This window comes from Microcebus murinus, chromosome 2 (assembly GCF_040939455.1).
Source record: "Microcebus murinus isolate Inina chromosome 2, M.murinus_Inina_mat1.0, whole genome shotgun sequence".
NCBI classification, from domain to species: domain Eukaryota; kingdom Metazoa; phylum Chordata; class Mammalia; order Primates; family Cheirogaleidae; genus Microcebus; species Microcebus murinus.
This window is the reverse complement of record NC_134105.1, coordinates 112,301,138-112,319,525: the sequence shown is the minus strand read 5'-3', so window position 1 is coordinate 112,319,525 and position 18,388 is coordinate 112,301,138. Positions and strand designations below refer to the sequence as shown.

General features: G+C 43.2%; 1 protein-coding gene across 3 annotated transcripts in view; it reads right to left on the bottom strand.

Moving 5' to 3' along the window:
- Window positions 1-1,743: 1,743 nt before the first annotated feature.
- PBX1 (PBX homeobox 1) overlaps window positions 1,744-18,388 on the bottom strand; it is a 277,176-nt gene continuing 260,531 nt past the window's right edge. For all 3 annotated transcript variants that reach the window (XM_076000347.1, XM_076000349.1, XM_076000348.1), the window contains one exon: window positions 1,744-6,926. In XM_076000347.1, coding sequence (XP_075856462.1) covers window positions 6,834-6,926 — 93 coding nt within the window. In that variant the 3' untranslated portion in view covers window positions 1,744-6,833. The remainder of the gene's footprint in view (window positions 6,927-18,388) is intronic.

The window sequence follows — 18,388 nt, the reverse complement described above, 5'->3', positions numbered from 1 at the left end:
GGACTTCAGTTTCCTCTACCTTGAGGGGGCTATATTGGATCGAGTACCTATGCTCCTTGTTGTACCCCTTCCTTGACCTCCCTACTGAAGAGTAATAAAGCCAAGGGTGAAACATTGACTGGAAATGCTTTTACTGAGAGTGTTTTAGTCAATGAACCAGCCATGCGGGCTTGTCCTTTGCTCTCACTTATCCTTTTGGTCACTGTGTGTGACAGATATAGCCAGCTGTCCAAAAAGTTATTGTGCAGAGTTGTGGCCAAGCAGTGGCTGCTCGCCAGGGACTACATTTCCAACCTCCCACCCTAACCCTAACCCTTGCATTTAGGAATTAATAATGGAAGAGAAGAGTTGGTCAAGCCTTTCAAGCAGTCAGGGAGCCTTCTTCATATTCTTTCCCTTCTGTCGGCTAAATGTGGAGGACTACAGATTCCTGGAGCATGGCTGAGCCACAGAAGGGAAAGCACTGGATCCCTGAATCACTGTGTGGAGAGGAAGCACTCTGACCAGGAACACCTAGGCTAAGGCATAGGTGAGAAGCAGACTTGTACTTCAGTTGAGACAGTTTACATTTTTGGTCTATTTATTACAACAGTTTAGTACCACTCTAATTAATACACCAGGTGGGGTAAGTCAGGTCCACAGTTCACCATGTAATTGAAAAAGGAAGGAGTCTGAGCCCACTGGCTCCTTTAAGTGTGTCCCAATGTTTAGATTTGAAGAGGGAACACAAGTCCTTGGTTTTGGCCTTTGGCGGTGCTCACCAACTCAACATTAGCAGATAGCTGCATATTTTTGAGACCACTGGGCAGGCACTTAGCTTTCCCACTAATAAAAATGATATTTGATCCCTATTGATTGTCCATTTTTTAAAATCTAGTTTCTATTGATGAATGGGAAAGTGACTGGTGTTTCAATTTTCAATACATACTAGCCACTTAGTAGAGTTACAACATGAAAGGGAGAATACAATGCATGTGATGCCCCTAGACTAGCACAAGATGTCAAATGCCAGACCAAAAGTTCCGTATCATTCTATGGATGGAAAGGTGGTGTGAAGGGCTGTGGCCCAGGCGTAGGTGTGGACGGCTGGTGTTCCAGCCAGAACACTGAGACACCAACCTCGGTAGCAGACTGTAACCCCAAAGGTCAGGGACTCAGTGTGAGTGCAGACAAACTATTGGGAGAGATGTTTATTTGGGATGGTAGACGTTAACAGATGGTAGATGGGCAAATCCACGGTAGTGACAGCTAGCATACTTCTGAAAGTCTACACCTGAGTATTAGTTGTAAACTAGATTCCTTCTTCTGAAACATCTCTTGGGAACCACAATTTTCCTTATGGCCAGATCACAGCAGACAAAGAGAAGGAAAGGAAAATCACTGGGCAAACAGCCATTACTTGGACACTTATAATTATGGAAAATTTCCCTAGTATTTCTTTGAACTGGTGCTTGGTGGATTGATGGCTGCCAGTCGTAGACAAGCAGGCAAGAAGGGGGATCTCTGCCCCCCATAGTCAGCTGATGTTTGCCCACAAGTGATCCTTCCTTCCTTCCTACCTTCCTTCCATTTCCTGGGTGAGGAAGGTGGCCCATGAGGTCTTTGCCCCACTGCCATGGTATGTAGATCTTTAAATAATTAGGGCAACAGTTTAAACCATGATCAATACTAATCCAGGACTAGCTTGGGGAAAGAGAAGTTGCCAGAACATAAGAGAAGAAATTTGCACAAAATACAAGTATCTTTTTTTTTTTTGCAACAAAAGAAACTATTTATTTGGAATATGCATTACCAGTACAAATTAGGAGACTGTAAAACCTACACCGTGTTAGTATCATTAGAGAACACAAAAGTTCAGTTGGAATCAAAAGGGACAGAAGAAGCCTGTGCTCTCACAGAAGCAGAAAAGCTTAAACTTTCAAAACCAAAAACAGAGCAGAGCTTTGCAGGTTTATACTCTGAATAATAAGAAAAGGGGAGGGGGAGGGGGAGAATAAAAGCAACAACCAAAGGAAAGCATTTCAAAATGAAAATGCCAAAGGAAAGAAAAGAAGTAATGAGAGAAAAGGGGGGAAAACATTGAATGTTTTATTTATTTTAACAAAAGAAAAAAAAAAGTTTACAAAAAAATGAAAGATTCCAGAAGGCTTTGAGCTTAGGGATTGAAACCACAAAGGTGATGTGAAAAGCTCGTCATTATTTTATTATGACTTAAACACAAGAGCACAAGTTTCCGGATAGAAATATTTCCTAAAGTATTGCTCCAATAATTCTGCATTCTTACTTCACTTTTTTTCCCTTAAGTTCTGGCTGCTTTCTGAACTTCATTTGTTGGATGAGAGATGTTTAAAATTAAGTTTCTTCCAGATAACATGGCTTTCTTTTTTTCTCTAACTAATAAAAACATTCCGAATCATGCCAGTTTTGCGATTTGCTTTAAGCAGCTGCCTAAATCAGAGGTTAATAAAAGGTGTACTGTCAGTAAAGCAAACTTAACCTCTTAGCATTAAAACTACAGCATTAAAACGCAGTATCTCACCAACTCTTCATACAAAATCAGGACTCAAGGGATAAGCAGGCAGACCAGCCTCAGGGACTGCTTCCTGGATCTAGTCTACTTAGCCATTGGTGTCCATCATACTAGTATCTGCCACGGAATTCTTCTGGAAGAAAAATCCTCTGTAGTTGGAAGAGGCCTCATGGAATGTTGTTATTAACCAGGGAGAAAGAAAAGAAAGCACTTAGTAGTGACATTCAGAATGAACAAAGGCAAAAACCTTTCCCTATACTATAAAAAGTTCTCCTGGACCCATTTCTTGAAATTTTAAAGGGCTGCAGGGAAAAGCAAGCCCCTGATTTTATTTTTCTCAGGGACTTCAGGCGTGCCACACACTTTGGAAATGCAGGTGAGCAATGAAACAATAGGGGCTTTACCTCCGCTTTTGACGTCAACTGGTCAACTGAATTCGGAAGCAAAGCAGAACAAGAAAACAGCCTACGCTATCAATGTCATCTTTTCACATCACCTCATATACATATTAAAGGAAGAAAAACAGCAAGATAATAATCCTGACAATTAAAAAAGCCCCCCCCCTCAAATAAACAAACCAAAAATAACACAAAAGAAAACATAATTTTTTTTTTGTATTTTTAAGATTAAGAATAAAGAAAAGAAAAGAATTTATTTCCGGGTCTCAAAGTTAATAAACATAACAACGTGTTAGGTTGTACCTATTATGCTCACTATTCCAACCTTTTTTTTTTAAGTTTACAAAATGAATTACTGTCACTTTTAAACATTGTGAAACAAGAAATGGATGTGCACAACTCGACACTTTTCTAGCATTCTTGAACTAATTCACAAATGCAAGAAAATAAAAGAAAAATGGGGGAAATGATGAATGTAGGTAGTTTGGTGTTAAAAACTAATGCAGGAATGATGCTCATTGTCACAGAAAGAAGAGGGAAACTCCCCATCCTGTTTTGCGTGCTATGAGGGTCATTTTTAAAATTTTTATTATAAACACTATTAAATTCAGACCGCTTTTTTGGTTTTTTTTTTCTCCTTTATCTGAATATACAAGAACATTCATTATCAAATGTTCATCATCAATACTACAAAGAACGAGACACAAGTCGCAAGAAACAATGGAAAATGTTAATAAAGCTGAAAGAATCGTTGAGTATTTTTTTTGTGTTTTTTTTTAAGTTTTTTTTTAAATTTGAGTTTCTGTAGTTTCATCTTTTTTGGTATCGAAGTCAGGTTTTTCTGGGCAGAAAAACAGAAAGCAGAAGCAAAGAGGGGAAACAAGATATGTGTGAGAAAAGGCAACCAGCAAATAAAGAACGACCACCACAGCAAAATAAAAACGAAACCGCAAAGAAGGCGCCACGTGGCAGAAGATTGTGTGGGAGTCAATTCCACATCACGGGGGGGAAGTTGGGGGTGAAAAGGGGGAGATAATGAAGAGTTACAAGGTGGGCAAACCCAAGGTCTGCTATCGCTTCTCCAGGGAAATTTGCTGTCGGGGAAAACGGAGCACTCCCACTTCCATTAGACAATGAAGGGATCCTGGTATCTGTGGGACTGACTTAGTCTGAATTCCCAGAGGCATGCTCTTTCCAGACCCGTCCCGCCCCTCTCAGTGTTCTCGTGCTTGGCTTAACTCGGAGGGACCCCACGGCTGCCACGCCGGAGGTGGCAGTGGGCCTGGGGGGAGTCTGTGGGGAAAGTATTGGGTACAGAGAGGACGGACTGAAGTGCTGGGTGGGGAAGATGCTGTGAGAGTGGGCGCCAGTGCAAACTGCTGCCTGCAGAGAAACTGCCTGTGCAAACGTAGCACTGCTCTTGAGCTTTCGCATGCACTTAACATGGCAACCGTTCAAGCCAAATCTGGAGTCAGACTTCTTGTTGCCAAGAGAACCCTTTCGGATTAGTTATCTCTTTCATTCTTTGCCCCAAGTCAAGCAGATGCGATCCAGCCATGGTCCTATGTGGGCAGTCACAAAGACACTCCTTCCGGGCACCCTGTTTATCTAGCTCTGTTCTGATTACGGCACAGATTAGTAGACACGGCCTTAGTCATCAAGGCATAATCTCATTTTGCCAGATATTTACTTTTTGCATTTCCTGCAAATACACATAGCCTTTGAGTTTCTTAGGTAGCGTCCCGGGCCGCTGAGAGCACACAGAGAGGAGCGTCTTCCATTCACTACTGCACTGCTATGCACAATTTCCACGCCCTTGTCAGCTAGCCATCCTCACCCCTCAGGGTCTTGTACTTCTCCCTGGAAGCCTCCCAAGTAGAGGAGATGAGACAGGAACCAAGTACGTGCAAGGCCACGTGTTGGGTTCAAGTACAAACTAAGAGAACCAGGTCCTATTTTTCTAGATTGGGAGCTTTTCTCTACCCTAAGAAACCAAACACAGCAAAACTAAGAAAAACCAACAATAACTCTTCTCTTTGTCATCATGGTGATGGCATCAGAGTACCAAGGGTAACCAGAAGTTAGAACAGGATGGACATTTATTGTCCCTACATGGCTTGAACCACAGTCTATCTCGGGGGTGTTACTTTCCCTGACTTCACATTTGCAGACTGGCTATGAATGAAATCACTCTCTCCCGTCTCTCACAAGCCTCTTGGTGAGGCAGGCATAACAATCCCCATTTTACAAATGAAGAAAATGAGGCATCAGGAGAGCTGACCACCCCGCCACTTGATCAACCAACAGAGCTGCCATCTTTATTGCTGGTAGGGCCGGCTCTGAAGATGGTGAGCTCAGGTGACATTCCAGAATAGCTTTCTAGTACTCTCTCTTAGATGTCCCCAAGGAATAAAAGTCACTGATGATTTCAAGGTAAACATCCTTCCCGCCTTTCCCCAATGCCTTTTAAGTCTCCAGATTAAGCCACCAAAAAGTTCACACGAGTCACGTTCTTGGACAACTCCCCTCCAGAGCAATACGTCAGGGTCAAGAACATGGGGGTGCGGTGTGACACTTTGGGTAATCAAGACTATGTGCCTAATATGAAACCACAAATGCAACAGATCCGAGTCCTTTACAGACATTGCAAGTACCGTGCGTGGCTGCCTGAGCACACAGAGGTGGTGGGAACAAGAAGAGGTGACACGGGCAAACCTGGCCTTTGTCACGATCAGGTCCTGTGCATGTCATTAAGTGTAAGCGCATGCTATCGGGCCTGCAGGTCCCGGAAGCCCGGACACAACGGTGACCTTCACTCAAGAGTCGCTAATTCCCTGTCTTGGGCTCATAAGGTCTATGCCTGGGTTACTAACGCAAGTATTTGTAAATGGCATCTGGGGAGCGTGAAGGGGTCAGACCGGGCGTGTGCCTGATATGCACGTGCGTGTGTGTGAGGGGAGAGTCGAAGGGTTTCGGGAGAACAACCTCGTGCTTGGTGACGCATTCGTCACCATGCCTACCTCAGGCCTGGTTCTGTGATGAGTTCTAAACGTTGCTTACTGAGTGTCGAACGGTGTCCAAAGACTGCGCTTCCGACACGGAGAGCCGCTGTTCTGGGGGGTATGACAAAGCCTGGAGCGATCCTGCCCGTGCTGTGCCCGCGCCCTCCCGGCTGCCTGACCTCCTGCCTGGGAATCAACCAACGCTGCGGAGCTGAAAGCCAGAGAACGTGGCGCCTTCGGAAGCCTAGCTACGGCGGCCCCCAGTGGGCACCGGGGGCCGGGAAGGAAGAGGAAAGCGTTCCAATCGGTGTTGTCCCCAGGGAGGAAGAGGAAGAGGAGGCAGGGGGCCCGGAAGGAGCAGGGCAGTGTGGCGTGTTCCTGCTAAGAGGTAGTGAGAGTAGCAAGAGAAGCAGAGAAGGGCTGTCTGTCAGCAGAGGGAGCGAGGGATCGAGTGAGGTAAATCTGGCTCCTCAAACCACCAGCATGAAAACATACAAACACGTTTATTATTTTCTTCGTCATTTTTTTTTTCCTCTTTAAATTCCTCTAATGGTTGAAAATATCCTTCAGTGATGTCATAGAGGGCAGGGGGGGGGCCCGGGAGTCTAGGACAAAGGCAAAGGGAAGATGACGGGAACCAGGCTGACAGCTGGAGGCAGGGAGGGGTGGCTTCTACCCAGAAAAAAAAAAAAAAAAAAAAAAAAAAAAAGGGAAGAGAGTATAAAGAAGTGTCCAGATTGGCTGAAATAGCATCCCAAAGAAGAGAAGAGAAGGAGACTCTTATTGTGTTTGCTGATCGCTTCGACCTCCAGTCTGACCGCTTCAGCGTTGGGAGAGAAACCCTCCCTCCTGGCCCTGCCCCAACGGGGGCGCGGGGTCAGCCGGGATGCGATTGCTGGGAGATCAGTTGGAGGTATCAGAGTGAACACTGCCAGGGCCTTCTGTAGGGGAGGTCACTGATGAAGGGGTAGTAGCATCCTGCCAACCTCCATTAGCCTAGAAGGGAAAAAGGGAGAGAAGTCAGTCCTCTGAGATCGGGTGGCCATTTTCAGCAGACAATGACAACCAGGCAACTTGAGGAAAGGACCCAGCACGCGGCCTGGCGCATGGGGACAGTTATCAAATGGGGTGATACTACTCTCCCCCCACCCTCAGAGGAGTTCGGGTCCCCCCCAGCGAGCCTTTGGATATGATGTTGTCACTCTGTCATTCAGTCCCAGCCATCCGTGGAATGACAGCCGCCCTGCAGGTCAAGAGACCCAAGGTTTTGGTTCTGACCATGATAACAACTAGCTGTTGTCATCGATAGTGAAGCACCTTCACCTTTTTTGACCTTGCTCTCCCCTTTTGAAAAATAAGAAGTTTGGCTCAAATGCTTTCTAAGGTTCTTTCCAATTCTGGATGCTCCGTAGGTTTATGAGAATGCAGGTATCTGCTCTATACAAGGCGGTATACTAGTGAGTATATAATCATGAGTGAGTTATGGTCCATGTCCTCAAAGGGGGAGAGAAGACAAGCCCAGGAATGAACTATGTAACTCAACGGCAGAACCTAATAAATGGTAGAGCCCCGTCGTTATGAAGTTTCAAATGAAGGCAACACCGCATCTCGCTGGGGCATCAGGAAATACTTCATGTAGGAGGTGCTCTTTAAGGTGAGCTCTGAAAAGCACAGAGGTTGTTTCAGGTGAATATAACAGATTAAACAACGGTGCTAAGACCATAAGGACTGGCCTGCGTAAATACATCTAGAAAGGCAGTGAAATGGGAAGCTGTAGAGTGAGCTACATTTGGAGACTATTTTTCTAAGACTCTAGACCCAGGAGCACCCAAACAATGAAACTGTTCTAAAAAGATTTGTTTATCGACCACCCTTTAAAAAATATCCCGGCACTAAAATAGCTTGAGAATGATTTGCTATAGTGGTTAATTCATGATGCATAATTCATGACTGTTTGTATGTTCTATAGCATTAAAATATATGTGGGCTAAAATGCCCTTTCCGCCCCCAATCACTGTGTTCCTTTGGAGTTAATAAACCTCAACTCTGGAAATGTTCATGTTGAATACACCAGGTCTTAGATGTTCCTGGTAAAATGTCTGCTACTGTACACTTGCCTCTCATTTTATCCTCTGAAAACTTTAGGGTAGACAGGGCAAGTACTATTACTGCCATTTGCATCAACCCTTGCATAATCTATAGAATTTAGGAGAGTGCCCAGCACTGAACAGGTGCTAGCAAATGTCTGTTTACATTTCATTCATACCAGCGCAGAGGTGTAGGAGAAAAGTGTCCTGGTTCATGACCGAGACAGAACACAGGCCTCTGAACTTCAGAATCAGGCCCCCTTTTGTCCGCCCTTTTCATCTACTTGGCTCTCTTTTTCACTGGCTCACCCAAACAATGCTCCAATTTTCCCAGGAAAGCCAGGCTTTTAATTCAAAGCAGCTCCTAGCAGTCACTTGAGCATAAGGGTAGGTTTTGTCCACACCTCACTGAAGAGCAGATCGGGTCACCAGGAGGGCATCCCGGGCAATGCCAAGAACACACCTCCTCGATCACGGGTCAGTGAACAACTGCTCTCAAGTTCCAACCTCCCACCTCCTAACCCAGTCAGGTAGGCACTCCCACTCTTCTTCCCTGCTGGAAGACATTTCCCCCTATTGTTTGTGATAGAAAGATTAGATGCAGAACAATGAGGAGCAAGTGAGAATTCATTCTTTCATAACAGAAGGCTTTTCCATCTTTTTGGGGCCAAGACGCTGTAGTATAATCAGAATCAAGAACAGAATTAATTCAAATTCGTCATGCAAGAATGTCACGGGGGTGATGATATTGTAGCCTCTCTTCCCAACCAAGAATATATATTCTGGTGCTATTTTGGGCTGACTAAGAATGGCAGTTATGTTTATTTCCCCCCCCCCAAAGAAAATCCTGTAATGCCATATATCTTTTTTATTATAAAAGTAAAGAATGCTTATAATCTTTGGAAAATAGAAAAGGATAAAAAACAAAATATACAACACCCACAATCCTATCAGAGATAATTACTGTTAGCATTTGGATATCTGTCTATTCTAATCATATTTATATGCATATGTTTACCTGATAGGTATTTAGATAGATAGATAACTAGGCAGGTGTGTACGTATGGAGGTGGAAGGTGGGTGCTGGCTGAGCAGTACAGAATTTCAAGGAAACTTGACAGAAGTTCTTCAAGTACAATGTCATGAAGCAGAGTAAAATGCTGGTAAGAAAGAAAAAAGCCACCTATCTTAGAATCAACTTGGCACGGGACAAGCAGATAAGGACGCTCTATGAAAACAGTTGGTATCCACATCACAGCACGTGGAACAAAGCCCTTTTATTAATTGCTTGCAAAACCACTATTACTATTATTCAGCCATGCCATAACTGCATTAAGATAATAAGTGGTACCAGAAATGAAGCCATTAGTAAAGAAAATTAGTTCTGTGGTGTTTCGTTAAGAAGAAATTGGCTAGGCATTCTGTATCGTCCAGAGGTTCTGGGAGACTTCTTTTTGAGCCGTCTCTGATCTGAAATAACTCAAACAGTAGACATTTGATCTCTTTTCTTAAAAAGTTCTGTTTTCTCAGACCAGTGCATAAGATGCCGGTGAGTACAGAGAACTCACTGATGTGAGAGACAGGAATTGGGTCAAGCTGATATCAGAACCAGCATTTTAATCATGCCAGTTGGTCTGGTGAAGAACAAAATGCAAAATCTTCTATTAAAAATAAACGCATTAAACAAATCTCTTTAGCTCCTTTTTCTCCCACTCCCCTTCCATCCATAAACATGCACGCGATTTGGCGACCAACCATCCCAGATTGCCCGGGACTCTCCCACGCCGGCACTGAAAAGTCCTCTATCCCAGTAGACCCATGAGGCCTGGGGAAAAGGGCTCTGTTGGTCATCCTACTTTCAGGATATGCCGAAGAGGACCCCCTACTCCCTGCCAAACTTAGGGCACTGTAGCCAGTGGCAGTCCAAATACTTTTTAGAATAAGCGTGTCTAACCCTGAGAAACGTGGCAGAACCCTTGCCTCTAGAGGTGCTTTTCACAATGGCATATTATCTGCTTCCGTTGCTGATAAAAGCCCTGCAGCATCAGAAACTACGTGCAAACCCAACTTAACCGGGACCCGTAAATCACGGAGTCTGCTTCAGCAGCACCGTTCCAGCTTTAATGCAAGGCGTTGGGAGGCTGCACCTTCTTGGGAAACAGCTGACCTCGCTTACTGCCACGCTAACCCTGGGGAGCAATTCCTTCCCTCTTCCGCCACTGCGGGTGAATATTAAGTAGGAAACTCCGCCTTTGTGTGTTTGTTTATCTCTGGGCTCCCGGAGAGTAGAGGTTGCTCTCATTAACGACCCTGTGGGGGTAGTGGGAAATAAGAATTTCATTTTTATTTTTCTTCTGCACCCCAACCTTGCCCTCCACTCTCTGATGCAAACTTTCCTTTACGATGGACGCAATCTTCAAAATGCTAATGACAGACAGGGACCACCCTAAAGGGTTACAGGGGTGGGAGGTAAAATCTGCAAAGCCAAATGTGCCCTTTTTATCTCTGAAAACAATACTAATAGAAGGGAATCTACACTTGCACCGGGTGATAAAGATAATTCTGTGTGTTCTGGGAAGCAAAACCCAACGTAAGCTTTAATTCCATCAGATGGAGCCTAAGCCAGGAGAGAAGGCTCAGCCCGGAAGGGAGAAGTTAACAGAATAGGAAATCAGGACAAAATGCAAGCAGGTTTCCATGATAAGAAAATCTAGATTTTCAAAACACAAATTGAAGATATTTGGGAGCAAAGTGTTTCAGGAACAAAAAAGCAACTACATACTGTATAGCCTGTGCCTTACTGAATTTGGCACATAATTTGATATATACTACGTTTTGCTAGAACTCCATCTCAAAGATAAGGCGAGGCAGGCCTGCCTGAGGAGGTAGAGGGAGCCAAGGATGATGGGGCCGTGGTGGAAAGGACAATCCATGTGGTTTTTCCTGATGAAACACAGGGCACAGAATCACAGCTGAAGCCCTGACTTCTCTCTTCTCTGCCACCCTCCTGGAACCAGAAGAAGGGCCCATGAAGCGGCCCCTCCCTCACTGTTTTGGATCCAGCACTGCTTGCAGCCCAGAGCAGTGGCTGGGACGCAGAGGATGGCCTGTCCCATCTCCTCTCCTTCCCACTCTTGCTCTGTGCTCACCTTAGCAGCACGCCATTGATGCAGAGAATTCATCACCTGATGTGACAGCCCAAGCGAGCCTGGCACTAAGAAACTCTCATTTGCAACCCAGAAATACGCTGAGGTGCCACAAACCGGCTGATGTCAGCACCGAGTGGAGCTCGATCTGCATACGGGCCAGATGCCATTACCAGAGATGCCTTGAGCGTGGGTGAGGAGGTGTTCGTGCTCTAGGCCCTCAATCACCCAGGCACTGGTGGGGCCAGCCAGGAAGGAAAACAAAAGAAACATCAAGGCATCCTCTCTCCTTCTGTGTGCAAACGCACCCTCGCGCGTGCACGCATATGCAAACACACAGAGTCACTATGTGTCGGGCAGACATAGAGGTTCCACCCTAAATCAATCATTTTTCTATCAAGGTAGGACAACTATGTTTTCCTGATACACAGAGAGAATTACACAGAGACAATTTACCAACAGATGCTCTGGGATGAAAAGAGGCTACTGGAAAGTCCCGTTGGGGACATCGAAGGATTCACAGTCTCCCTGGGGGATTTTACCATGGTAAGCGGATCCCTGCCCAGTCTGGTGCCCCTCCAGTCCTATCTCTAGCTGCCACCAGAGTGATCTTTCAAAAATGTAATCGTGATCTTATCACCTCCCTGTTTATACCTTCAATGGCTTCCCATTGGCCTCAAGATGAGGTTCCATGTCCTCCCTCAAGGTCAAGGTCTACAATGTCCTTGACCTTGCTCATCCCATCCCAGCATTCGTATTTCATACTTCAACCATATCCGGCTACGCAGAAATTCCCACAACAGAGCAGCCAGCCACCTCATGCCTGTGTCTTTCCTCCTAAATACAGTGCCCTCGCTCATCCAGTTACGTCCAGTCCCCCTGGGCTGATTTTTAAGACTGAGCTTAAGTATCCTTGTACTTCCATCTGTCCCCTGGCCATGTCTCTTCCTCCTGCAGTACCCCAGCTCTCTGTCACAGCGCCTGTGCTGCTGTATCACATTTGTTCTTTCGCAAGTCTACCCCACCTACCGGATCGTAAGAACGGGGCTGTGGGATTTCTCTTTGATTCCAAAGTGTCTACCACAGTGCCTGACACATCACACATTTTCGTAAATGTCTCTTGCACAGGCACAGGAAGAAGTAAACACTTAGTGGCACTGTGGCATCCATCCTCCATCGTAGGCGTGGAGAGATAAATGGTTATAAGATCTCTGACTTCTACAGTTCAGTCTCACTACACATACACCTAGCCATGTACACCTAGAAAATATTCAAAAGACAGAGCAGAAGCAGTACCCCGTTTCTGGGTAACTTTTATATTCAGGCACTGAACTTTTCTCTTACTTCATAGCTTATCTCAAACAAATAACAGAGATTAACAATTAAACTGTTTGATTTTAAGGAAAGCAGCCGGGAAAGACACTGGATCTTGTCTTGTGGCAGTGCCACAGCTTAGACACCACCTCAACAAGGACTGTCCTCTGGAAGGGCACAAGGACAAGGAAGACCTGCCGCCCTGTGCCTGGAACAGTCTCCAAGTCACCGCCTTGGGCATAGTGGGAATTGCGAATGTGCAGAAGGGCATAGTGGGAATTGCGAATGTGCAGAACAGACACAGTCCCCTAAAGGCCAGTTGAGTCTTTCCACCCTGTCTTTCCTCTCTCCAGGGTGAGACCCACACGCAGAATCAACTTCCACCTTACAATCTGGGGATGAAGTTGCCAGATTAAAATACAGGATACCCATTTACACTTGAACTTTAGATAAACAGCAAATCATTTTTTTTTTGGCATAAGGATGTCCCATGGAGCATTTCGATTTGCAAAATCTGGCAACCCTATCTAGGAATTAACGTGTGCTCTCAGACAGGAATTTTCTTCTGGCCTAGTTACACAGGTAACTCAGAATCAATCGTGCTGTTTGTCTTCCTTTGATAATTTGCATCAGTATCTTCACACAGAAACTTCATCTTTGTGGCTGAGACCATCCCTGCCAAGCCTGTGTCTAGCTTCTGCTTAATTTTTTGCCATTTATTACAGTCCCTTTAAGACTGAGCTAGTGACTTGCTCTTGTGGTTGGAATACTGCTCTGGAACCTCTGCTCATCAACCACCTGCCCTCGTATTTCCCGGAAGTTAATCCTCTGCTTGGATTATCTCATGCTGCTGACTCTAGGATTCCTACCAATGGCACTCACCACCACACTCCTGTCTAGCCTGGTTTCCAAGAAGCCTCGTGGGCCCAGTGATCTTGCTGGACAGGGATGTATGTTCAGGGAGGTCAGCAGTGCAATCAGCCATTCCTGGTAGAGAATAGATCCCCTTGCTACAAAGACTTCCGTAGTTTAAGCTACTGCAAAGAAATAGTAGGTCTTCCACTGCCAATGTGAGACCCTTTTTACTCCATGGAAATGTCTTGAGAAGTTTTTTTGCCCTTGTCTGTCCATCTCCTCCAATCTCTAGAAGTTCATGTCATCTTCCAAGGCCCAGCTTCAAAGTCACCTCCTTCTTGCAGGTTTCTTCAAGGTACATTATCACCCACTTCTTTCAATTCCAGCACTTTCTTTCTGATCATTCATTTTCACCTTTAACCATGAGTGGCTCTGATTCATCCTTTAAAATCTCCATGAGGGCTGCAGATTTTTTTTTTGATGTAATTATTCAGTTTTTAATTCCACAAATTATGTATCCAGTGCCCACTATGTGCCATATAGTGGGCATATGGTGGTAGATAAAACAATTTTTTAAAAAAATCTGGGTTCTGCTATCAAGGAAATAGACATTTGATAAGTCATCAAAAGAACATATATAGATTCTGGATGATAATACGTGCTAGCAGAGAGTATAAAACAGGTCCCTCACTGGGGCTTATGCAAAGGCAGGCTGCAGGTGAACAAAAAAAGAGACAAGTATAGAGAGGGGCAAAGAGAAGGCTGTCCGAAGGCTCCTAGGAACTCCACAGAGGCCAGAAAGAATGGAGCAAAGGAGAAGAGTGGTGAGCAAAGCAAGATGGGACTGGAGGGCGGAAGGGCCTGGCCATTCCAGGCTTTGATGTTTAACCTCAGGGAGACAGCAAATCAACAATAAGCCTTTAGAGGACGAGGATATTGTTTGACACAGCTGCCACTCAGCGAAGCACTTGAGCTGAATGGGTGGAGAAATGAACGCTTTGAAGGCTTCCCTTGGTGTCCCGCCCCTGGGAATCCTGGGCTGCCCGGCTGCTGGTGCCCGTCCTAACTGCACAGTTATGAAGAATTGTTGCAGGTAAGTCTCTTACCTGGATCACAAATATATAATAACATAAATCTAGTGTGCACTCTTCACCCTACTTCTCAGGAAAGGAAACTAGAACTCGGAAACTACCATTTGCCAACCTTGGTCCCCATGACGTGCTATTGCTTTTTGGCCATTTCAAGTTTCAAAAGCTAGGCGGTGGGACTGCATGTGAGTACCACATGCAGAGTGTGTCCACCATGGATGCTTATGGCCAAAGGCAGATAACTCGTGCTCTTCAGATCACCTTCAGGGAATCTTTGCATTGTTTATTAAGATGCTAGAACATATGAACCACAAGACTGGCCTAAGAAAATTCAGGGGATTCTAATACCCCCTGCTACTAAGCCACAATTCATCTCACCAAACCTGGTTTTGGACAAGACAAACTCTACTCCTCCAGGTCTATATTTCTGAGGCACTACCATGGGTGTTACCATCTTGCCAGTTAATATGGTTTCACTTACACTGGTAATGCAGAGTCTAAGACTGTGGAATAAGATGGCAAATCTGACCCACGTTCACTTGTTATGAATACAAACTCTCTTATTACAAGTCACTACCTCAAATTTTATCTTGCATGCATGCACTACTATCTCAGTGCACTGGCGTGCTCAGTCAAAATCCATCTGCAAGTCTGTATTGACTGCAACACTGTCATAGCGTGCCCTACTGCCAGTATTCTAATGCCACATTACTGAAGCACATTTGCAGATAAACACAGAGATCAAGATCTGCGTTAGCTCTTTCTTAGCTTTATCCTTTTCTATTTAATCTGTTGCCAAGACCCAGAATTAATACTGCCACTTAAAGCATGTGAAACACACAGGATGGTTTTAGTTGAATCTCTCTGTAGCACACACAGGATATGAGGTAGTATGCATTTTGAGGTTTAAAGTAGAGTTGCTTTCATATTTCTGTTAAAAGTACTAATAGAACAGTTATACATAAGTTCCCATGTCCCACAGACTTAAAGGGTCCTTAGGCTAAATGTATATAAAGAAGGCTTAAACTTAAAGTTCATTTTAATTTAACTTTTCAAAGGTTATCCTGATCTGACAAAGAAAAGCTCAGCTCAGCTTGATTCAGCTAAATAGAGGCATCTTGGCATAGAGAACTCTATTTATATCTGAATAAACATCCTCTATACTCACAACTGCACCAACCAAAAACACAAACACACATACATACATCAACAGTGTTTAAAAATATGTATAATTTCCACATATATTTATTATGTAAATGCACATAGAGCTAATGTACAGTCAAGAATGTACTCACAACACCTAAGAATGCACACAGACACACACACACACAGAGATGGCAGCTTGTACTGGAAAAGAGTAGCTATATAAGATAACAGACAAATATGTTTACTCATAAAGCCAAACCTAGATAATTTAAGCAAAGGGTATTCTTTTTTTTTACTCTCAATATAAATTATCTGATTGGCTGATTCTATACAGCACTGAATTCTTCATTTCATTTTTATAACCTTTTATTTTGCTTTGGCTCTGTTGACAAAGCTATTATTTACTAAAGGTACACTCAGAGATCGTATACACATCTTATGGATGAACGGTGGCTATACTGGAACACACACAGAGCCATGTGTGTGAACAGGCCCTTGTGGGCTAAATCTTAGGGCTATGTACCATCAGAGAGGAGGCTAAACTCCTTACACTTTTCTGACCATCCAAGAGACAGCAATTACCCCAGATTATCAGACCAACAATGACATGCCACGTAAAGAGAGACACTGAGCCAACTCCACATCCCAAAGACTGGCATATTCAAGTACACTTAGGACATTAATAGCAATTTGCGTGCCATCACTGAGACAAAGCCACAAAGGCTCCGTTGGCAGCCTCTTATTTTGAAGCCTATTATTTGTGGGAGTTACAGGCTATAATCACAACAGAAACTTTCAAAACCCTTATCTTCCGTGACGCACCAAATCTATTTCAGAGCCATAATTGCTATGTCACCGGAGAGTTTGCTGCTTAATGCACTCAAATGCCATTTAGTGTTTGCAGGGTCATTACAGCTAACAGAAGGGTGGGGGGGAGATATGGTGGAGGCTGGGAGTGGGATGCAGACAGAGGATGTTGAGGAGAATGTGTTAGAATGGGGTGCTAGCCTCCACTGTGCTTAATTTACTTATGCGAGGATATTGTTGTTTTAAAAATTCTATTTACTGGTGAAACGAAAACAAGAGCTTGAAAACAATCTATGTACTTGAGAATTCTGAATTCATTTGATGCCACCCTAGAGATATTCAGTGAGTGCTGGGGATGTCCTCTTTTATTCTGGGATTCCTATCTAAGTGTAAGGTGGTTTTTTATTTTATTTATTTATTTATTTATTTATTTATTTATTTATAGACAGAGTCACAGGTGCACACCACCATGCCTGGCTAATTTTATTCTATTTTTGGTAGAGACGGGGTCTCCTTCTTAATAAGGCTGGTCTTGAACTCCTAACCTCAACTTACCTTTCTGCCTTGGCCTCCCAGAGTGCTAGGATTACAGGAGTGAGCCTCCAGGCCCAGCCTGATTTTTTAAATTTTTTCCTTTTAAATAGTTATAGAAATTTCTGCAGTAGAAATCTTCCAGCAGTACTGTGGGCTCATAAGTCTGAGCTTTTCTGCATATGCCCTGCTACGGAATAAGAAGGCAGAGTGGATGATGGTGAGATGTCAAAGTTCAATAACCTAAGAACATGTTACCTTACAGATGGTAAAAGAAGACACAAGGTGACTGACGGAACATATAAAATAAGAGAAAACATCTAATTCATTCAAAATACCAGTTTCTAGATCTAAGTCTAGCTGAGGTCATAAAAAAGCTTTTAAAATATATATATATTTAAAAAAATATATTCTTCATATAAAAACACACATATATTCTTCAACCTGGCTATAAACTAGCCAATGACTTATTTATTTGGCTTACGATAATACTAGGCATAGGGTAGAACTTCAAAGAAACTTTTGACTGAGTAACATATCTCTAGGTTCTTTCAGAAAATGTTAGGTTCTATTTTATAAGTCTGAGTTTTTTTTCATAGACCAGAAATATAGAAAATGTCAACCTAATTCACATTTCAGGGTTAACTGGTTTTTTTTGTTTGTTTGTTTTGTTTTTAAGAGCAACACTAGTATCACACACAGATCTGCCTTTAGTTTTCCTGCAATAACAATCCTGCTTTCACTCTGAAGAACCTTCTACAAGAAAGAAACAGGATGAGACTTGGGGCCTTATTTCACATGAAGCCCTCCTCCACTTAGAAATAGAATTTTGTCTATTTTTTAAATGTTGGCCAAGTGCAGAAGGATGAGTACCCTTATTATGTAAGAGTTCTTAGAAACTGATAAGAAAAAGATGAACATTTCAAGAACACATATAAAAGAATAACAATAAACATAAGAAAAATGTTCAGCCTCACTAGTAACCCAAGAGATACAAATTAAAATAAAAATGAGATATAATTTTATAATTTGGTAATTGACAGACATTGGAAAACTGTTAAGATATTACTATTGAGGGTGTGGGGAAATTGAAATTTATCATAAACTGCTAATGGGAACCACAAATTAATAGAAGTTTCCAGGAGAAAATTCACAATATATCACAAAGACCTTAGACCTGTTCATACCCTTTGATCTAGTAATTCTATTTATAAGAATTTATCCAAGGAAATAATAGAAAATATGCACTGAATTTTCTGTACTTTGAAGCTTACCACTATATTATTAGTAATAGTAAAAAACCCAAAACACAGAAAACAGCTTAAATTTCCACAGTACATATTGATTAAATAAATTATGTATTTTCCGTATAACAGGTTTCTATGCAGTTATTTAAAGTAATGTTTGAGAAGAATGTTTAATGATATGGAAAATATTCAAAACATATTTTTAGTAAAATAAGTAGGTTATGAAATGATATGTAA